The following is a 20,330-nucleotide window of genomic DNA, read 5'->3' as shown; positions in this document are numbered from 1 at the left end:
AAATTTCCCGGGTTAAGGCAAGAAAAAAATTTGTACACCGTATTTAAAAAAAATTCAAATCAATTGCATTTTTATATCTGGAATACATGGCCCTTCAAAACTTTGATTAGAAAGAACTTTTCAGCATTAAAATTTTTATGAGGCTGTGCAGAAGTACAGCAATTTTATGTGGGAAAAACTTATCAATCAGGAAAATGTTGGAAAAGTTGTCACTAACGCTGCTGTGCCTAAGTATTCATGTAATTTGGTTATTTGAAGGGTGTCAGGCTCAAGGCGATGAGTCAAAATCTATTTTGTTCTTATTTAGGACAAAAATTATAAACAAAGCTTACTACTTCACAATAAAGCAAAAATACTGCAAACAGTTAGAAATGGGTTAACAAAGTAAATTTCTGAAAACGTCCCGTCGATGAAGGATAAATGTTTAACCCTGTTCACCCATTTCGTTGTTCCTTCCCAATTTTTACCCCGTAAGTTGTACAATCTTTGTATCCTTTGAAAAACAATAGGTGCTTGTATCAAAACAATCTTTCACAATTGATTAAATTGCAATTTGTCATTGGACTTACTAAAGAAATTAATGTATCTCTGCACCTAGTGAAAGTCCAATATTTAAGAACTGGATGGCTCCTTGAATGTTACAGTCACATTGCTTTGCAACCATTCCAACATCGGTTCCATTCCCTCTCCAGTAACAGCGCTTGTTTCCAAAATGGTAATGGTTTGAGGAATCTCTTTCTCCAATCTTTTTATTTGTAACATGAGTAAAGCTTCATTACGCATTTGACGGTAGGACACGTCCATTTTCGCTAAAACAAGTAGAATCTGCAATCAATCAGTTTTTATATTAACTCATGAATTGCATTCTGTGACTTGCAATTCAATCAAGCGACAAAAAGGCTTTTAAAAGTTAAAGGAAGCTTGGCTCTACGCAAGTAATTTGAGGAAAATCTTTCAGGAAGCATGAAATTTAAGCCCTTCTATTTTTTTTTTTTTTTTTTATTTAATTATAGGAGCCGCTGCTGGAAACAGATGACTTTCCAGTGATTTATTGCTCATGTGCTGACTGTTATGAAAGCAGTATTTTTAGTTACATCTTATAATTAGGCCTTAAAATTTAAAGCCAGCAAAAATTCAAACTTAATCGAGGAACCCTTTTTTTATTTAATAATGGTCGAGCTGAGTTAGCCAGATTTGCTTGGGAAACAAAAGAAAGCTGCACTGCCACTTACAATGAAAACTATAATCCAACTTCGATCTCAACATCAAACAAAGCACATTGGAGTCTTTTCATTTGGGTGTAGTCCAACTCATTACAATGTGTTTAAAAAAATGATAAGAATGAGTGCATCATTTACTCTACCCTGAGGTTCAATATTCTTCACTCTTGATACCTTAATTTTGAGGCGGGCATTAAACCAACTGTTTCAACTACATATATGATTCTGTAAGTTTATGTGAGAGTTTCAAAATGTAAATATTTAAAAAGTTGCGTCTCTCCACCTTCGCTGACAGTGCTGCCCCCTTCTTTTCCTTGTCATTCAGTGGGAGCATCAGAAAGGAACTTTATGGTAATTTTCATTGTATGACAGCACTACAGCTTTAATGTGTGTTGTTCAAGTAAAGACAGATTAATGATTTTATCACCTTTGCCTTTTGAAGTTTTGGCTGTGCTAGTAGATCATAAAGTAACACTCCTGCAGCAGATATTTGACACAGATTGCTCGCGTCCACCACATAAATTATTTTATTGATGCCATCATAGTATTGATGCCACAGAGGCGCCATTTCTCCTCCCAATTCGCGGATGATTATTTTTTGCTGCTCTTTGATTTTTATTGTTGTTAGTGATGTTCCAACAGTGGGTACTGTACTAGAGTATTCATCAGTATCCTTATTACCACTCAATTTCTTCAAAAGAGCAGTTTTTCCAGATCCAGTTGGCCCCAAACATAAGCAAGCAATCTTTGATTCATCGCCTGAAACATCCAACCTATGAATTTGGGTATTAGGATTGCAGCATATTTTTCTTTAGCTTGTTTCTCTTGCAGTACCTAAGTACCCCCTATTTTCCCTTTTAGGAAAGTATGAAAATACTCAATTTTAGCACCCCAATAATTTAGTATAATTTCTACGTTATGATTAGCTGAGCGAATGGAGTTTAAACTTTAATATCTACCTCTGCTAGTCATTTTTATTTCCTTTCTTAACTTTCTTGAATTTTTAAGAGCTGACTGTAAAACACTCTTTGGGCTGGGCTAAAAAATCATTTTTGTATGACACATCAATTTTTATTTCTTTCTAAATATGTATACTTAAGTATCATTTGAAATTCATATGGTCGGAAAAAAAGAAATAAGTACTCAGGAATTCAATTTTAATAAGATTTATATAGGTAGGTGTCATATTTACATTAGAAGAAGTAATGATCTCAAAGCATGCAGTTACAATGAGAAAAGCATTTAAGAACATTGCTTAATACATGGATTTTCAAACCAAAAATGTAACTTGAGTTTGTTGAATTCAGTACTGCAGGCACTTTTCTAAAAAATACTTACATCTCTAACTGTATTGGACTTAAACAGACACTCCATAGTTGCAGATACTACCCTCTAGAACAATGCTCATTACTTGGACTGTACAATCAAGAACAGCTTTTAGGAATTCATTTGATGAAGATTTTTAATTTTACCTACTTTAAGCATAAAAAATTTTGATTCCTTTTTAAAATTCTCACCATGATTTCAAATACATTTCAGCAGCGCTAGGAATGCTAGGACATTATCGGAACACAAAAGTAATCTCAGTCTCTACCCAAGGTAGGATTTGTTGATACATTATGAAAAAAAGCTAACTTAAAGATTAGTGAGAAGTATCAGGCGCAATTGATTGTGTACAAAATTCTTCATTGTAAGAAGTTTTCCTTCGGATTAAGGCTCAATGTTACAAGGTGCTTGATAACGAATTCAAACAAAAAAATTTAATGTTGAGAGCGTTCCGATCACTGAGTCTTACTCATTATAGATAAAGATGAAAGTCTATATAGAAATAATTTGCGTGTTATCTTAACACCGTTACATTTTGGAAAATATATTACACAAGTTAGTGCGGTTTTGTTCCTCTTTCTACTGTGATCTCTGCCTCTAATGCCTTTCCATACCAATGGATTGAAACTTTTACAAATAACATTAATTAGTCACTGAAATCACCAAGAGGAGAGACAATAAGGGGACAAATGAAATAATTGTAGAGTACCATCACAATTATGTACTAAAATTGTATGAAAACATGAAATTATGGACTTGCACCTAATTTGTGGATCACAATTAATGAGACAGTGCAAGGATTACCTTGGCCTGAGTTGAGGTTCTGATGCAATTGAAAACATTAAGGCTCATGAGTTCAATTAGAACAGGATGAAGTTGCGGGAGAAGATTGCTAATTCACCTCAAGTTTGTGTCGCGCCAGAACAAAAGCAGAAACGAGGGCACTGACCTGCAGCTTTTCACTTGTTCCTCCTGCCAGTCTATATTCAATATCAGATATTTTTATCAAAAGCTCTGTGATAGTTTTATGAGGCAAGTCAATTTTATGGAGGAACTTGTGAACATCAGTGAGGATATCCTGAAGGGCTAATCCTTTCCTAATCTTAAGTTCTTGAATTTTTTGGTATGCAGAGGAGAAGGGATCGTTTAGGAGCCATTTAAGAACTTCAAAAATATCATTTTTCAAGGGATGTCCACAGCAAGAGTACACTGCATCTTCATTGACCACTGGAAAGGCAGACGCTGCACTTTGCAAGACATTCAACACTTTTCTCATATCGCCACCAGCCAATTCTATAAGGGCCGCTTTCCCATCATCCGTCGCTTCAACCTTTTCTTCTTGAATAACATGGTCCAGGCGAGGCATGATTTGCTTTGCATCCAGGGGTCCGAAACGAAACCTTGTGCATCTAGATTGGAGTGCTGGGATGATTTTGCTCAGGTAGTTGCAAATCATACAAAATCTAACATTGTCAGTAAACTTTTCGATGATCCTCCGCAAAGCATTTTGAGCGTCATTTGTCATTGCATCAGCTTCATCAAGAATGATCAATTTATAGCCAGATTTGAAAATGGTTTTTGTTGACGCAAAGTTTAAAATCTGGGTCCGCACAATGTTGATACCACGATCATCAGAGGCATTCAATTCCAAAACCATGGATTTAAATTGACTTGGTTGGTAAATTTGTTTAGCGCATGCAAGGATTGTACTAGTTTTACCGGTTCCAGGAGGTCCATAGAATAGTAAATGAGGCAGCTGATTTTGATCCATAAATCTGTTGATGGTTTTGATAATGTCATCATGAGAGATAAGTTCATCAAGTTTTTTTGGACGGTACTTTTCCACCCATGGTAGATTTACTTCTGGCTTGGGAACTACCATTCTGAAGTTTATATAAGTTTTAAACTCACAACCAGGTTATCTGTGATGAAAATTCACAAAGAAATACACGCAATGGCACGAATTTAGGAGTTACGACACTGTAGGAGGTAATAATAACTATATTTTTTTCTTCTATGCTAAAACGCGACAATAGGTAAACATAACCTTACATCAAATAGGAAAGAAAACCGAAAACCTAACCTAAAATAAACAAAAAATCTACTTGATTTTCCCGCTCTTTTTTTCAGCCAATCAAACACCCGAACCACAAGCGCCATGCAACGTTTAAAAATTTCCGCCGCCACTTTATTTTATTACTGAGAAATTGTTCGTCAGAGCTGCCCGAAAATTTCACTGCATTTGCTGTGTGCTGCCAATGAAATTCAGTGAAATTTTTAAATAGATTCAACAGACAATTTCTCTTTAAAAAAATATGGCGGCGAAAATTTTTAAACGTCGCATGGCGCTTGTGATACTTTGGCCGGAAGGTGACAATTTTCCTCGATTTCTGTTAGAATCCGAAACTTATGGTCTTAGAGCTCCACTGATCTCCTCTCAAAAGTTGGGGGGGGGGGGGGGGGTCCGGATTCCTTGATGTCAATTCAGTAGCATACATAGTTTTTTCCCCCGAAGAATCTACGTAATTTTTTCGACCAATGTGCAATTTGTGGAAGGGGCACCGCACCCCTCTTCGGGGGGATATTTTTGGACTTCGAATGGGTCAATTTAAATTCTCAGACGTCAAGTAAAGTTTAAATTTCTTGCAATTTTCAATTTGGATGTCGTCAATTTGCGATTCGGACGGAACCCCGATTTTTGAAACTGTCCATCACCTGCGAAACCATTTTTTTCCGAGGAATCTACGTCAATTTTGCGATCAAAGGGAAACTATGTGGGGAGCCACTACCTCCCTCTACCTATAAGGGATCATTTTTGGGCTTAAATTGAACCGATTTTGGATTGTTAGATTGTTAGGGGTAATTTTCACGTGAAAATTTCCGCTCTTTTCTATTTTATTGCAATCAAATCGCAAGTTTATCGGGAACCTCGATTTTTAGGATTGTGACCACCCCCCCCCCCTCCCATCCCCATTCCCACCGCCCAAGGGTGGCCTCGGGGGTTTCGGGATCATAGAATTCGAATTCCTTGGGGTCGATTCCCAAATCAACCCCGCGGTCCCTGACTGCGCCCGACCTCAACCAACCGAGTAAAAGGCCTGGCACGGGTGGTCTGGGACATCCTAGCTGTATTTATAGAAACGCTGATTTCTCGAGAATCGATCTATTGATATATTTATGCCAAATAAAATATTTGCTGAATTTTAAAAAATATATGGTTTCAATTTCCAATGCGCAAAAGTGTGTTTAGCGCAATGCGTGAAGTATGCCTACAGTCTTGTAGGCGCTATGCATTTCACGCCGATCGCTGCTAAACGCCTTGTGTTTGACGCAATGCGTGAAGTATTCATGCAGTCTTGTAGGCGCTATGCGTTACGCGTCGACCGCCGCTGACCGCGTTGTGTTTGATGCTATGCGTGAAGTATTCATGCAGTCTTGTAGGCGCTAATATGTGTTACATGCCGACCGCCGCGCCGCCGAGAGCTTCCCCTTTTCATCTCAAGTCCTCGTCATCATTGCTCTCTGCGTCGCGCCGCTCCAGGCCAAATTGCGTATTTGGTTTCTCTCATAACTCGACTAATTAAAGATGCTGACTCTTGTATCACCGCAAAACGACAAAATTAGAAATTACTATCCTCTCAGAAAATGAAAGATTTGTTCGTCTTTTCTCGTTTGCAATCTTTTTTATACCTCCATCCGAAAAAAAGTGCAAAATTTGCCGCCATGGGCCGCGGCCCACGTGCGGCCACCCCATAAATCCGGCCCTGTGTCCATCCATGAACAATGAAAAAGTGGCCATTAGATGTTTACCAATATTACATCTTGCTGAAACTTAGAAAATCCTATGGGTAGTTCAGAGCACCAATTGAGCAGATACTAGAATGTTGGGCAATAGTTTCACTCGAAGGGCATAGAGAAAAAAAAGGAGGTGTTTGCATTTCGGGCATCTCGGACTTTTTTGATGACGTAGGTCGGCACGGACGACTTTTATCATCAATTTCCTCGGAAATGGTGTAATTTATGGGAAAAAGTCATTACATTTAAAGTGTTTGAATTTGTATCATGAGATGATTTCAGCAAAAAAATCGGACGGCAAGGTCCGTTTTTCATACTGCGAATTCCGGATTTCTCTGGCCAGGTTGTACCAACCTACGTCACAGGGTTAACAATCCTCAAGATGCAAACACTTCCTTTTTTTCTTCTATTCTCATCGTTGTTTATGCTCGAATAGGGGTAAGAACTGATGACTGATGGTCGTTGATTTTGCTACCCAAGTAGTTAGCACGGATGGCTTGAAGGGGTACAATTTTCACAATTTTTGGGTGCCTCCTCTCTACTGAGACTTTCTCGTAACACATGACACATCTATATGCAAGTTAAAAAAAAAAAAAAAAAAAAAAAAAAAAAAAAAAAAAAAAAAAAATAATAGGAAGTTGAAATTAAGTTTTAGTCGGTTATAGACTGTGGTGCGTACCTTTTTTCATTTAGGACGAGTATAAACGTCTCAGAGCTGCAACTTGAAGGAATGATAATGCCTCAATCCCGGGAACTTGAAAACATCTGGTTATTTCCCGAAACAGCGTCAAGATTGTAAGTCATCCTCGTGGCTGAGAAATCTTAATCGCTTGATATTCAATCTTCCAATCGCTCCTATGAGTAGCAACCCTTTCAACACAAACATTTATATTGAGAAAATAACTCTCCACCATAAATTGAGGGATGATTATTCGTTACCATGACGCCCCTCGCCATAGAATAATAAAGCTAACGCCTTATTATTCTATGCCCTCGCCACAGTTGTGACCCCATAGCGCGGGGTGCTGGCGTATTTAGAATTTTGAATTTCGCGGGCTCCTTCTGATTGTCGAGAGTGCTGCTACCTGTCTTATCAAGTAGTAACTTTCCATGTTATTATTATTCGTTGGACTGTTTTTTATCAGTTGATTTTTTCCATATTGTGGTAAGTTAATAATACTGTTGCACCTTTTTTTGTTCCTCATGTATTATCAATGTGCTAGTTAGGATATTTTACCCATCAATACTCAATTATCACCGTGGTTTAAAGAGATGTCTCACTTCATGAATCATATGGAGGTGTTAACCTAAAAATGATTTGGCACTGATCATTTGTTTATAAATTGTTGCTCCACATAATTCACTGACTCTCTGATGTGAGTTTCACTTCGGTTTTCAATTTCAAATTCTTCCTCCACTCATTATGACATGCACGATCAAAGCCCTGCGCTGCCGCTAAAAGCGCAAATGTCTTCTTGAAGTTGTTCTTCGCGTCCTTCAAGACGAGGAACTTGCGTCAGTCTTCTGTGTTTCATGCAGAGAGCTCCTGCCTAGATATGGCTACTAGTAACCAATATGATGTACTTTTTAGGATCGCCCATCGCTTCATCAGGAACTTTGATTTTCCCAAACATAAGCATCTGTGATTGATGATGTAAAGCAAACTTGTAACTGATTCAATGGTGGTTCTCAAGGTTTTCTCTGGTATTCATAAATTTCATAACGGCAGAGGCCAATATGATCATTGAACCCTCCAACTTACAACATATTAATATTTGATGACTGTGTCCTAGTTTAAAATTTCCCAGCTTAAAAACAGGCATGATCATCTCTAGTTTCCTTAAAGCTCTTATATTGCCCTTGTCTCCACCTATCAAGTCAGTTACCCATTTTAGCATGCAATTTAGGTATTTTGCATAATTTAATTATCATTTTTATTCTCTTGGTTGCTCCACTGATCCATTTCATTCTCCAAATCTTGCCGCAACCCTGTTGTAACTCTCATTCATCAGAAAGTAAATTTTAACTGAATATTTAGTTCAAAGTTGGTATTATAAGTTTTGATTTGTCATCTGCAGATCATGTCGGATACAATACCACCTCTTTATTCGTCTTCTCCACCGCCTCTGACAAAATCAAATTTTGCGGATGATGCTGATTCTGAAGAAGATGAGGATGATGAAGACGAGGATGGATACGGAAAATTTGAAGAGTACTCAGCAGTCTATGATCATACAGTAGAAGGTTCGTTTCTTAAGATAACTCAGCTGAACCAGAGTGTTTTTCATAAATCTTAGCAAAGCTACAGATGGTTTATTCACAGGAAGTCACAAATTGCCACTTAACTGAGAAAATTTTTGAGCACTTACTTTCTTACTTACTACTTACTACTTCTTACTTCTTAGAAGTAGTAAACTTTTTGAGCGTTGGGTTAAACAACTTTTTAGAGAATTTTGGTGATTTTGCCAATGTGTGGTTAAGTTCAGTGTAAAATTAATACTCTTGTTACAGTGAGGAAAAGTTGATCAGAGCACAATTTTCCTTCTGAGAGTGATGCTGCTTGATGTAAATAGCATATTGATGGCCAAAATCAGTGTTCGAAACTCGTTGGCGCCAAATGCACCTAAGAAATCAGTCATGGCACCTGAAAAATGAAGGCGCTGCGCCAACGTGTCCCCCAAAAACTTCCCCTCAAGAAATCCTAATTTTTCTGTTGGGTGATATTTTGAAATTTCGAAGCACGGCATCGGATTCTGACCTTTCACTAAATGCGCCGTGATATTTCGGCAAAAAGTCAATTTGGCTCCCGAAAAATCTTCAATGGCCCCTAAAAATCGAGCTTGATGGGCCACATGGCTCTTGAAACTCAGAGGTGAGTTTCGAACACTGGCCTAAGTGCAAAACCGGCCTAAGTGCAATCTTTATCGTGATGTTACATAATTTCGGCCCCTGATCTATTTTTCTGATGAGGAACAAGCCAACTTTATACCTTGACATATACACTTACAGATTATTCTGCTAGCAGAGAATAAAAATCTAGGAAGTTTTCAAGATATTACACAAAATAGTTTTCTAAAAAAAATCTTCATGGTTGCAAACAGAAAGAAAGGTGGTCACGCACTTTTGCCATCATGTATGTCGCAATTAATAGGAACTATCAGAAATGCGGCGGATTTCACAAGTTTTTTAGCTCAATTCATACAGCCGCTTGCAGAGTGAAGAAATTTTCCAAGAATGAGGAAATTTTAAGACTAAAAATGCGACTAAATTTGGCTCTGAAGAACCTATTGCACAGCACCCCTCGTAGGGTGTCAACAGGTCCAAGAAACCTCTAAATGTCTGTAAATTTTGGTCTCTGTGGATACAATAGAGCCCTCTAATATTTCTCTGAGTTTTAATCCTAACCGTTTGTATTTTTAGAAGTAAGCTTTCACCTCTACCATTGCATAAAACTTCTATAGTATATTATTCATACATTCAGCAACTCTGTTAATTGAGGGGCATGAAGAACAAGGCTCACGAGTGCAGCTTTTTAAAAAGTTGAGACATGTATTGATGATTTTAACCAGAACTAATCTTGAAATATATTCTGTGCAGAGTTCAAAACTAAAATTCGATTTTCAAGCATCAAAAAGTGAATTTAAACTTTCCTAGCACCCTAAGGCTCCTCATAATATTGGAACTCTTAACAGGTATACATATCTTGAAATAGAAGAACCACACCATTGCACCTTGTCCTATTCTAACAATATTTTTCAATTTTTGTTCCAGAAATTCTCAACAACAGCCCAAGGAAGCCCATAAAGACAGAATCTATAACAAACCTGAATTCATCAGATTTGATATTAGGAAAGAGTATCCCTGTTTTGCCAAATAATTTACATAGCACAACAGACGTAAATGTAACGTCTGAGCCCCTTTCTAGTGATATTTTACATTCCAAATCTCCTGATGAGAGTATTGACCGAAAAATTTTAGAGAATAACAGTATTAATGTAGAAAAGACATTCTCGGATAGTGCAATCAATTTTACAGAAGTAGATAGTATTTTTCATGTTAAAAATGATAACCTAGATAGTAATTTTTCAACTTCAAAACCCCTGTCGGAACCAGTTAATTTTTCTTCGGGTGATGTGCCTGTCACTTTAGAGAACCATACCGGCCTTTCACAGGAAATTGAAACAAAGAGTTCAATAGTAAATAGCAACAGCTGTGGCACAACAGAAAATAATGAGAATATTGTGACAAGGATAGGAGTGAATGAAAACATAGAAGTAAATGATAGCTCAAGCATAAATGTTGGCGCTAATTCTATACCTTATAGTAATTGCTCAAATTTTGTATCAGCAGTAGATGGAACACTCGGTGATGATGACTTTGAATTTGATGATTTCCAGTCCTTCTCCGAACCAATTCCTTGCTCTCAAAGCTGTGAATTTGATGCATATGAATCTGAAAATTCAGATTCGAAGGATAAAATTAATGTTTTCAACCAAACGGATTCACTATCATGTGAGAGTAATTCATTAACTGCAAGTGCCGTTCCTCTTCAAATTGAAACGATGAGCAGTGATAGGACTGAGTTCAGAACATTAGGAACTAGCTTAGCTGACAACATAATCACTGATTCTCATTTGTTATCAAACAGTGCAGGAAATGCCGTCCAAAAAAATTCAAATGATCTCTCCAATGGTTTTTATGTGTTTGAAAATGCCACAGAAAGTAATGAAAATGTTACCACAACACAGTCAGATATTAAACCGTCCATTTCAATAGATACTTCGACTGCTCTAGAAAGTGAGCAAATTACAAAAGCAAGAACGGAGATAGAAGGTGCTAAATACATAGAATCTAATTCAGCATGCACCCCTGTAAATGTATCTATTGAAACCTGTGTCAGCAATGTCATTGAGTCAGAAGCCGATGATGGATTTGGAGACTTTGAATGCGCTAACAATGTACAAGACACAAGCTTAGAGCCTCCAAGGTGCGAGCCAATTCACCCAAGTCCACCCAGTGATGATGAATTTTGTGATTTTGAATCGGTCAACTCCTCTAAGTTGCAAAAAGTTGAAAATACTGCAGGTCCTAGTTTCAGTGAATCAGGGCAGACTGCAAAAGAATCCCTTGATTTTGATGAGGACTTTGCAACCTTTGATGTCAAAAGCACTGACAATTTTAGTGATTTTCAAAGTACAAATGTAGATCGAAAAAGTTCCATGAATGATTTAAAGGCAGCAGAAACCTGTGAGCCATCAGAAGATGCTTTTGGAAATTTTGAGGCAAACTTTTCGGAAGTTCCTACTGATGTTGTGGCTGCCTCTTCTTCTAAACTGAATGATGGTTCAGAAGCATCATTTGGTGATTTTAGCGACTTTAGTTCTTGCGTAAAATCAAGCGAACCCATTACAAGTTCAACAGTTGCTTCTTCCTCGAAATTTGATGATGGTTCAGAAGAATCGTTTGGTGATTTTAGCGACTTCAGCTCTTACAAAAAATCAAAGGAACCAACAACCAGTTCTACACTTGCTTCTCCCTCTAAACTTGATGATGGTTCAGATGAGTCGTTTGACGATTTTAGCGATTTTAGTACCTACAAAAAATCAACAGAACCAACAAGTCTTACAGAACCAACAAGTTTTACAGAACCTGCTGCTCAGGAGAAACAATTTTGGATTGATCTTTTTCCTCCCTGTGAAGTGGTAAGCTTCTATTATAACGATAATCAGCGATACGGTTCTTTTGTATATCTACCACACCACCCTCCCGTGGTGAGTCTAAGTGTAGCAAGCGATTTACTATGTCTCAATTTTTACCGTAGCACCACATTTTTTAAAAAAAACTCAAAGCGTTTAGCACAGTAAAACTTCCAGAACAATGTTTATCAAAGATGTAATACTAAACAACCGATTGGGAAGGCCCATTTCCTCGTTTAGAGAGACAATATAATTTTAGTAATTAATTCAATGGCCTTTTGCTTGCTATGTAAGACAAACATATTCAGAAGCTTGATAAGAATAACATTTTCCCATGTCTTATATATGATCTTTTTTGGTAGGAATTCAGTTTCTTATCTTGCAAACATTTCAAGAAATGCGGAAACTAACAAAGACATGTTTGCTAAAGTGGTTATGTAGTAAATTCAATTGAGAAAGTTGTTTTAAGTGTGCACTCATGCTTTCACTATCTTTCTGGCTAATGATGTCGCTCATATTTTCAGGCTGATCGAGATATAGATGTGGTATCAATCAGTGATTTAGTAGTGGCAAGTCGGATATGGACCAAATTGCGTGATTTGGATTCTTCACAAGCATTAGCTTTTGAGTGGTCAAAATCTGCCACGTATAAAAAGTACCTTTCATCTCTTGGCATAGATGTACGCAATGTAAGTATAGCAGATACAGGCCTCAAAAGATCATTTCTCTCTTTTTTTTTTCAAAAGAACAAGCACCTTAGAGTTGACTTGTAAGGAAACTGACAGGAGGAAGAACAAAGATAAGTAAAAAGTTGAGTAAGAGATCAGTAAAAAAAATGCAGCCCCTCTTGTAAGATGTATCCAAACAAAATTATAAAGTTGTTTCAGTTCACACACTTCCCCCCATTAAATAGAACATGAAATCATGAATGTCAGAAATGTTTGATAATCTACTCAGGTAATGCAACATCACAATTTTTTTTATATTATTATTACTTTTATACTTACTTTGTGTCCAGGTGTTAGGTGTGCAGTGGCGAAGTAATGTACCCAGATTTGCAGCAAATCTCGGATGCACTCCCTTGGAGCCATCAAAGGCAGCCAAAGATTCCTATACCTCAAAACCTGTCTCAGATTCGTCAAATGAGCTGTCCCAGCCTAATAATCCAGTAAGACTTTCAAATTTGCTCTCCAAGTTTCATGTTCAAGGAATTAGTTTTACATATTTTGGAAACACAAGGGTTCTGTTCAACTCTATCTGCCGTGCTAAGCAAGAACGCTGTAAATCTATCAGGATTTTCCAGCGTTTTTTGGAACTTAACACTTAATAGAAAAAAACCGTTTTACCCATGCACCTCAAATTTTCAGGTTAAGTTCTTGATGGTATTTACGAAATAATTCTGTATGAACATTGTCTCAAGGTTGACAAGTTTTTTTGCTGTGATACATTGTTTCCAAAAAAATTTCAAAATGACGTTTTCGGCATTTTTGTTTTGCACGGCAAGGTTGTTCTTAGCTCCTAGGGGTAAACAAAACTACTGATTATTCTCCGAGACTGCAAGCCAATGAATAAAAGTTAGATCCTCTATGGACAAAACAACCGGCTAGCTGATGATTCCAATCAAACGGAGCTGCACAGACTATTTAATTCCAGTAGTTAGGAAGTAATACCATCGGAGCCCAATTAGAAGAGAAACTCCACTACAACGTTGAGGTAACCCTCCAACCTCCTGAAAGGTATATCTCGATGTAATGTTACCAATTTCTGCTCTTTTCTTATTTTCTCAAAAAAAACTTGCAGCTTTCCTTGACATTTTCTGTTCATTCTCTTCACTTATTCAAATATGTCACAGAAAATTTTGGTTGGTTTCCTTTTAAAAAAATATAGCATAATTAGAGATTTTGCAACTTCACAGGAAGGAATTCCCGAACAACCCGACTTCAGCCGTCACTATGTGTAATGAAAGAATTAGAAAGTGAGTGTTTCTAGAATTTAGTCAAAAAAGAGGATGTCTTTTAAAAGAAAATGGTTTGTTTTCCCTTTATTTTAGGAGATTGTTCCTGCAGCACACTTTGATTGGATTAGCAGCGGTTTGGTCAATCCTCTTGATGGTGAGTGTATACTTTGACTTTCCAAAATGAATAAGTGACTTTATGACGGCTTATTAAATTTTTCTGTTCCTCAATATCTTTACTTATTTTCAAAGTCAAGAGGAATGTTGATGCATTCAAATTTTGAAAGGGGAGAAGGGGTAAGAGTTGTTAACAGTAGGTGTGACGCGGAACCCTGGGGTAGCGGTGGAGGGTTCGGCGCCTCAATAAATGAAGAACAACACCTACTATAGTGGAATGGAAAAGTGCTCGAGGTGAACGATCAGAGGGGTTGAGCTCCTGGACTTGTCGATGCTGGACTTGCTCACTAGACCAGTCACATCTAAATTGCATGTTTCAAAATCTCATCTTCTATTATAAGTTTTTAGAAGGAATGTAGCCAACATCAGGATCCCTGAGAGATAAAGATTATTCGCACAATATTTTAAGCGAAAATGTTGGTCGGTTTCCCTCCAAAAAATGGAAAAGGAAGATGAGATTTTGGAACACTGCAATGTGGGTGCGACTGCTTAGTCTGACTCCACTCTTGTTTTCAAAAGGAAGGTCTCATCCCAAATACAAGGGGGTCAGTAATCCGCCCACCCCAAATGATTCCTCTGTATCCATGAAACTTTGGTGATTTTTCGCTATTATTAATAGGGGTGGTGCGATCCATCAAAACTTACTTTTTACTATACTTTTCATTGTTAGTTTTCTTAAAAATAGCTCACTGAAATTTGTTTAAAATGCTCAGTATGATTATGATCAGATAGTTTGACAGAGTAGTACCTCTAATTAAAAAATTTAACAAGCGCCTATTCAATTAGGAAAGGAGCAAAAAATTTTCCAATCTGTCTTCAAGAAATGCCTCTCCAAGAGCTCTTTTTCTAAATCAAGAATTTAGGTCAGGTAGTACTTATCATTTAGAAGTCTAAGATTACAAAAAAATATGAATGTCTATCATTGCTCCAAGTGGTATGCAGCTCTCCATGCATCATCAATACCACAAGAATTTTGCAGCAATTTAGCAGTGGAAATCAACAACCATTGAACCATCATATTTAAGTAATGTTCATAGTAACTATAGTAGTAAGTAAATTGTCAGTCAAGTAATAATGTTTTCTCAAGAGTTTTAATCATGAATGCATAGTTCTTTGTATATAATATTAAAAAGGAAATAATAAGATGAAAGAAATTGAACGTAAAGCAATTCTTTTCACTTAGTAGGATTAAATTCTAGTTTCATTTCTTGCATCTCACTCAAGTGCTTTTCTACTCTCTTTCGCTAAAATTTCTTTCTATTTATGGGTATGGTATGTTGTATACTTAATATTTTTCTCAACTAACATCCATTCTTTTTCATGGTGGTGGCAGGTTCTTATGCAACTTTACTTGACATTAATTTATTGGATGCATTTGTTAATACTGAAAGTAAGTCTAATTTTCTATTGCCTTCTTTTTTCCTGGTGTGTTTATAGTTTCATTCATTCTTTGTTACTGTACTGTACCGTACGTATTACCAGTCATGATCTTTTGGGGATTTCTTTTCTTATGAGTTAATGTCTCATTTTTTGGGGAATGGGAATTGTGACAGCTTATGTTTTTATGTTTTTTTTTTTCTTTTCAACTGCTACATCAAAACACAGGGCGTTTTTTTCTTGTGATGCACTACTGCTATTACTTCACTTAATTTTTATCTGTCTCTCTGACGTTGAAGAGCTGGGAAACCCACAATGACCCTCCAGATTAAAATATTTACATCATTAAAAATTTACCTACAAGGCTTTGTCTCTTGGTTTGCTACATGAAGGCTTTGAAAAGCTGGGGCTTGTGATTTTATGTCCTAGGATTGAAGCACTAAAAAGGCAAAAGCACATTTATAAATGGGGTTATATGCTATTATTTTCCTTCCCCACTTTGACTTTCTGACCAATACCTGCTGCTCTGAGGTGTCCATATCCCTTTCTTGTTATTCTCTGTATTTTGTTCTAAGTTAATGAGTGCAAATATAGAACCGAGAAATGGGTTTAATAAGGAAGAAATACACTTCCTCCTAAGTTTTTATTTCACACAATAAGTGGCAGTTGACACTGTGTCACCAAAGTATCACGAGCGCCATTTGTGCTGAGGCTCTCTGTTGCCAACCTACTCAAATTTGAAACCACTCGAAAATTTTACCTATTATTCCTTTTGTTATCAAGATTATCTTTGAAATCTTCAAGAAAGCATGTGAAAAAGTCTTAAAGGAAAAATTAAAATAATATTTAGTTGCCCTTCTGTACATAACTGAAAGGAGGATATTCGACAATTTCATGAGATAAGGCGAAGTCTACTGTCTAGTGCATAAATTCAGGACCATTTTCAGAATTCAGTTTTTATAAATAATTCAACGGTATCATTCAACATCAGCTTTCCAATTTGTTCAATGTTTACTGATATTGTGTGATTCTTGTCTTCTTTGCACTGTCATTTCTTTGCTTCCTGAATGATTAAGCAAAAGAATTTATGTGGGATCCATCGAAGCTTCTTACCTTTATTCTGCATTTCTGCCCGGTTTGGTTAGATACTTCATTTGCGTCTACGTCCCACACTTCCATGATTCTTTTTCATAGAGCACATTTCTTTCTACCGTTTTTGTTTTATTTTCCGAAGAAAATATTTTTGAATTTCCCATGTCATGTGTTTAATCGGTTACTAGACAAAGTATGCATTACAACACCACATTATGTATTTTTCTATTCTCTTAAAATTTTTCTCAGAAAATGATATGGATGGTGATGTTGGGGAATCAACTTCTAGAGAGATATTAACATAAACCCTTGACACTGATCAAATGGAACCCTCAGCATACAAATGACATCATTTATACCTATACCATTTGCGTAGTGTTAATTATAAATATGAATATCTTCTTTAAAGTTGATTTTCAAAATTCTTAATGTGTGAATCATTTTGAGGGCGAAATTACCAGACTATGTATCTTGGTTGCGACATTACAGACTTCCTGTTATACTTTATTTTTTAAGTGGAAATCTACTCAAATAAATTTTTGACAACCTCCGTGATTTTTCTTCTCTGTGTAAAGAAAACTTTGTAAAAACTTCAAGGACTGATATTAATTTGTTTTTCTTCAAAAAAATAAACTAGAAGGGGAGGGTTTAAATACAGCAAACAAGAAACACAGTCTGGTAATTTCACCTTCGCTTCTCTAAAAAGAAATTATGAAGAGAAAACATTAAACAGATTGCCTAAGTTTATACTTCATCTAGCACCCCAACTGTATTAATTCATAACTTCAGGCAATCTTTTTTTGTAGGTGCTCTATATCTTCTTATTTGTGACGTGGTAAAACTGAGATATATACTAGAAGAAGAAAGATTCTATCACTTAAGTTTCAACAAGAAAACAAAGGAAATTCATCTGAGGGCTTTTAATCTGACCGTGTTCTCTTTTTTCCAGGTACAAAAAAGAAGGCAACTCAATCAGCACCAGTGCCAAAACAGAAGGCTAAAGATGAAGCCATTGATGCTGAAGTACAAGAATTCCTCCAGAGCTTACCTGATCTTTCATTCATGCTTGTGTCACACATTCAGTTCCCCATGAACCCGACTGTCAATGACAAATCGTCCTAGTGTGCTATTTACTTACTTTTCTATCGGCTGTTTTGCAATTTTAGTGTGGTTAATCATTGTAACTTGGTATGTGTTTTGTATTTATGTAAGAAGGGAAACCATGTCCAATAAGTTTTTAATTTATTAATTTAATCAGTATTCTAAGTTTTAGTCCAAATGTACCGCTGTTATTGATTGTGTCTTTTTGAAAGTTATGGATTGCTTTCTATTCAAATTCATTCTGTATCATTGTTATCATGAAATTCTTTTACTTATATTTTAAAATTATTTTAACCAACCTTGCTGCATAGCCCGCGAACAGTAGCTCTAGTAACTCAACATTTTCTATGTGGGACTAAATTTTTGACGCACATGTGTCAAATTACCAATAGTCAACAGTGTGTTGAGTTGGCAGCACTATTCATCAGCTTTCTTTTTATATTTTTGCATTCTCTGCAACAAAGCCATCCCTCCTCCGACATTCTCCCACTAAAAATTTCGAAATGAACAATTGTGGAGGATTGCTGAAGTAGGGCCCCTAATAGTCAAAGTGTGCTTGAGCAAAAGGCAAAGCATCTGCTACCTGAAATAGGGACTAAGACCATTGCTACTTGCCTGTTCAGTGAATAAGGTTTTGGAGAAACAAATCCAACCATGCTTTATTTGCCCTTCCTCAGTAACTCTCTTCAATTACTCTTATAATTTTGTTATTGATGAACCAAGTTCGACAGACATTGTTATTTCATTTTGTTTTAAATAGTTGAATATTAGGAATATATCTGACATACAAAAATTTCATAGGGATAGAACTGTCGTATATTTTTGGATGCAGAGTTATGAAGCCGCAAGGCCTGCGCGTGGTACAACAAGAAATTCAGTGCTGCCTAAAGTCCAATATGATGCTCCTTACAATCTTCTGAGTACACGGAGCTTTATAATCCAACTACAGTAGAACCCTTTTACAACAACTTTCAGCAGACCCGCATAAATCGTCCTTAAATCGAATGTTATATCAAGCTTTTACTGTACCTCTGTGTTATTATTGAGAAAAACAGAGCTGACAAGTGAATTTTTCGACATTCTTACATGCACTTTTTAATGGTAGTGTGAGCCTATCGCTGTGTGTATATCAATGCTGTACTGTATGCTGTTATTACTCTGAATTTGAGTCTTTTTATTTTTGTATTTTATCTTCCTCGCCAGCTTAGAACAATTAGCTCTCCTTGGACACACTGTGATATTGCAACGTATCTACTTGATACAAATGAAGTTAAATGCAACAGAAAAAATCACCTGTGAGCCCTGCTTTTCTTGAGATAGGCACACACAGTTTTATTTTTAAAGCTCATCATGCTCAAGGGATCGTAAGGAACGTCTTAATAGGTACATAGCACTGTTTAGCCAAAGCTGAATTTCTTGGGATTCCATGCGCAGTCCTTTCAAAATGCATCCATAAACTTCCTCGACTTAAGTTTGTTTGAGTTAGGTATCCTCATGAATATTGAAATCTCAATTCTCAGCTAAGGCACCCTCAAAGAGACTTTAAGTCAGGGAAGTTTTAAGGAACAATAAAATTGGAACTTTCAATCTTGATGTGACAACTTAAATGAAGGGATTAGCAATGTCTTCAGTCCAGCTTTCAGCCCAGTAATGAACTTCACATCATCTTTTGTTGTTTTCATGTTTTGAGAAAATGAATTTTTTTAGAATATTCGCAACTGTCTTCTTTTTCCTATCCCCGTTTGCTAATAGTCAACTCATAGTGTTATTAAATAAATTTAATGAAGGAGTAAGGTGCCATGAGGCTCTCAACTACCTATTTGTTGCCTTTACGTACCGAGGTGGCCATAGTTAGGGAGAAATGGCAAAATTTGATTGCATTTTTTAAGCTTGCCTCCTGACGAAATCGGAAAATCTTGAGATTATCATTCATTAATTTGGATTGTCTCAGAGGTAAAGTTCTTCAAAATTAATTTTTTGGTAAAAACCTGGAAGAATCGGGGAATTCTAATTTCAAATCTGTGGCCATTCTAAGTTCAATTTATCTGAAGGTCTTCTGGTATCTAGGTACTTTCCCAGACTAATTTGATAAAGACTGAGGAATTCTCTGAAAAGTTTTTCAGGCTGATTCAGTGGCATAAAGAAAAAGATGGAGGTGGCAGCAGTTCCTGATTTGTTTATATCGTGACTTGCATGGATATAATGTGGCATTGAGATTTCTGCAAAATTCAAAATACAGAAAACAAACTGTAAAGTCCTTTGTATTGGCATTATTCAATATGAGGTATAATTTTAAACCTTTTGAAATATGACTGTTACCCATCAACAAAAATATTCTCATGAAAAACTCACAAAAATATTTGTACCTACTTTTGTCATCAATTTCTTTCGTAGGTACCTGAATTGAGAACACCTCTATTTTCCTAGTAGGTAGTTCCTAAACTGAGGTAGGTATACTATCTTTATGAGAGGATATGATCAGCAGATTAAAGCTGAGTAAATCATTTTAATGGGTCACTCAGCGAAATTTGAATTAAAGCACTAAGCATCGTATTTTCTCTCCAAAATTTTACGAAGAGAGCGAATCACACT

General features: G+C 36.5%; 3 protein-coding genes across 5 annotated transcripts; 1 reads left to right on the top strand and 2 right to left on the bottom strand.

Annotated features, from left to right (window-relative positions):
* Nucleotides 1-41: 41 nt before the first annotated feature.
* Nucleotides 42-7,270, bottom strand: LOC109043434 (ADP-ribosylation factor-like protein 16). Its single transcript, XM_019060667.2, has 3 exons — nt 7,021-7,270; nt 1,648-1,979; nt 42-825 (listed from the first exon to the last, which is right to left on the bottom strand). The coding sequence occupies exons 1-3, from the start codon at nt 7,028-7,030 to the stop codon at nt 613-615; spliced, it is 555 nt and encodes a 184-aa protein (XP_018916212.2). The 5' UTR covers nt 7,031-7,270; the 3' UTR covers nt 42-612.
* RfC3 (replication factor C subunit RfC3) lies at nt 2,371-4,615 on the bottom strand. Its single transcript, XM_019061732.2, has one exon. It carries the CDS (start codon nt 4,426-4,428, stop codon nt 3,439-3,441), a length of 990 nt encoding a protein of 329 aa, XP_018917277.1. The 5' UTR covers nt 4,429-4,615; the 3' UTR covers nt 2,371-3,438.
* Nucleotides 7,271-7,348: 78 nt separating the features above from the next.
* LOC109044009 (uncharacterized) lies at nt 7,349-19,451 on the top strand. Of its 3 annotated transcripts, none has more exons than XM_019061461.2 (8): nt 7,349-7,506; nt 8,420-8,585; nt 10,113-12,043; nt 12,562-12,726; nt 13,056-13,205; nt 14,088-14,148; nt 15,502-15,558; nt 17,587-19,451. In XM_019061461.2, the coding sequence occupies exons 2-8, from the start codon at nt 8,423-8,425 to the stop codon at nt 17,757-17,759; spliced, it is 2,700 nt and encodes an 899-aa protein (XP_018917006.2). In that variant the 5' UTR covers nt 7,349-7,506; nt 8,420-8,422; the 3' UTR covers nt 17,760-19,451. The 3 variants fall into 3 exon arrangements, with proteins under 3 accessions (XP_018917006.2, XP_072157685.1, XP_072157684.1); XM_072301583.1 differs by lacking the exon at nt 7,349-7,506 and adding an exon at nt 7,525-7,717; XM_072301584.1 differs by lacking the exon at nt 15,502-15,558.
* Nucleotides 19,452-20,330: the final 879 nt, after the last annotated feature.

This window comes from Bemisia tabaci, chromosome 6 (genome assembly GCF_918797505.1).
Source record: "Bemisia tabaci chromosome 6, PGI_BMITA_v3".
In the NCBI taxonomy this organism is placed as follows: domain Eukaryota; kingdom Metazoa; phylum Arthropoda; class Insecta; order Hemiptera; family Aleyrodidae; genus Bemisia; species Bemisia tabaci.
This window is presented reverse-complemented; position numbering and strand designations above follow the sequence as displayed.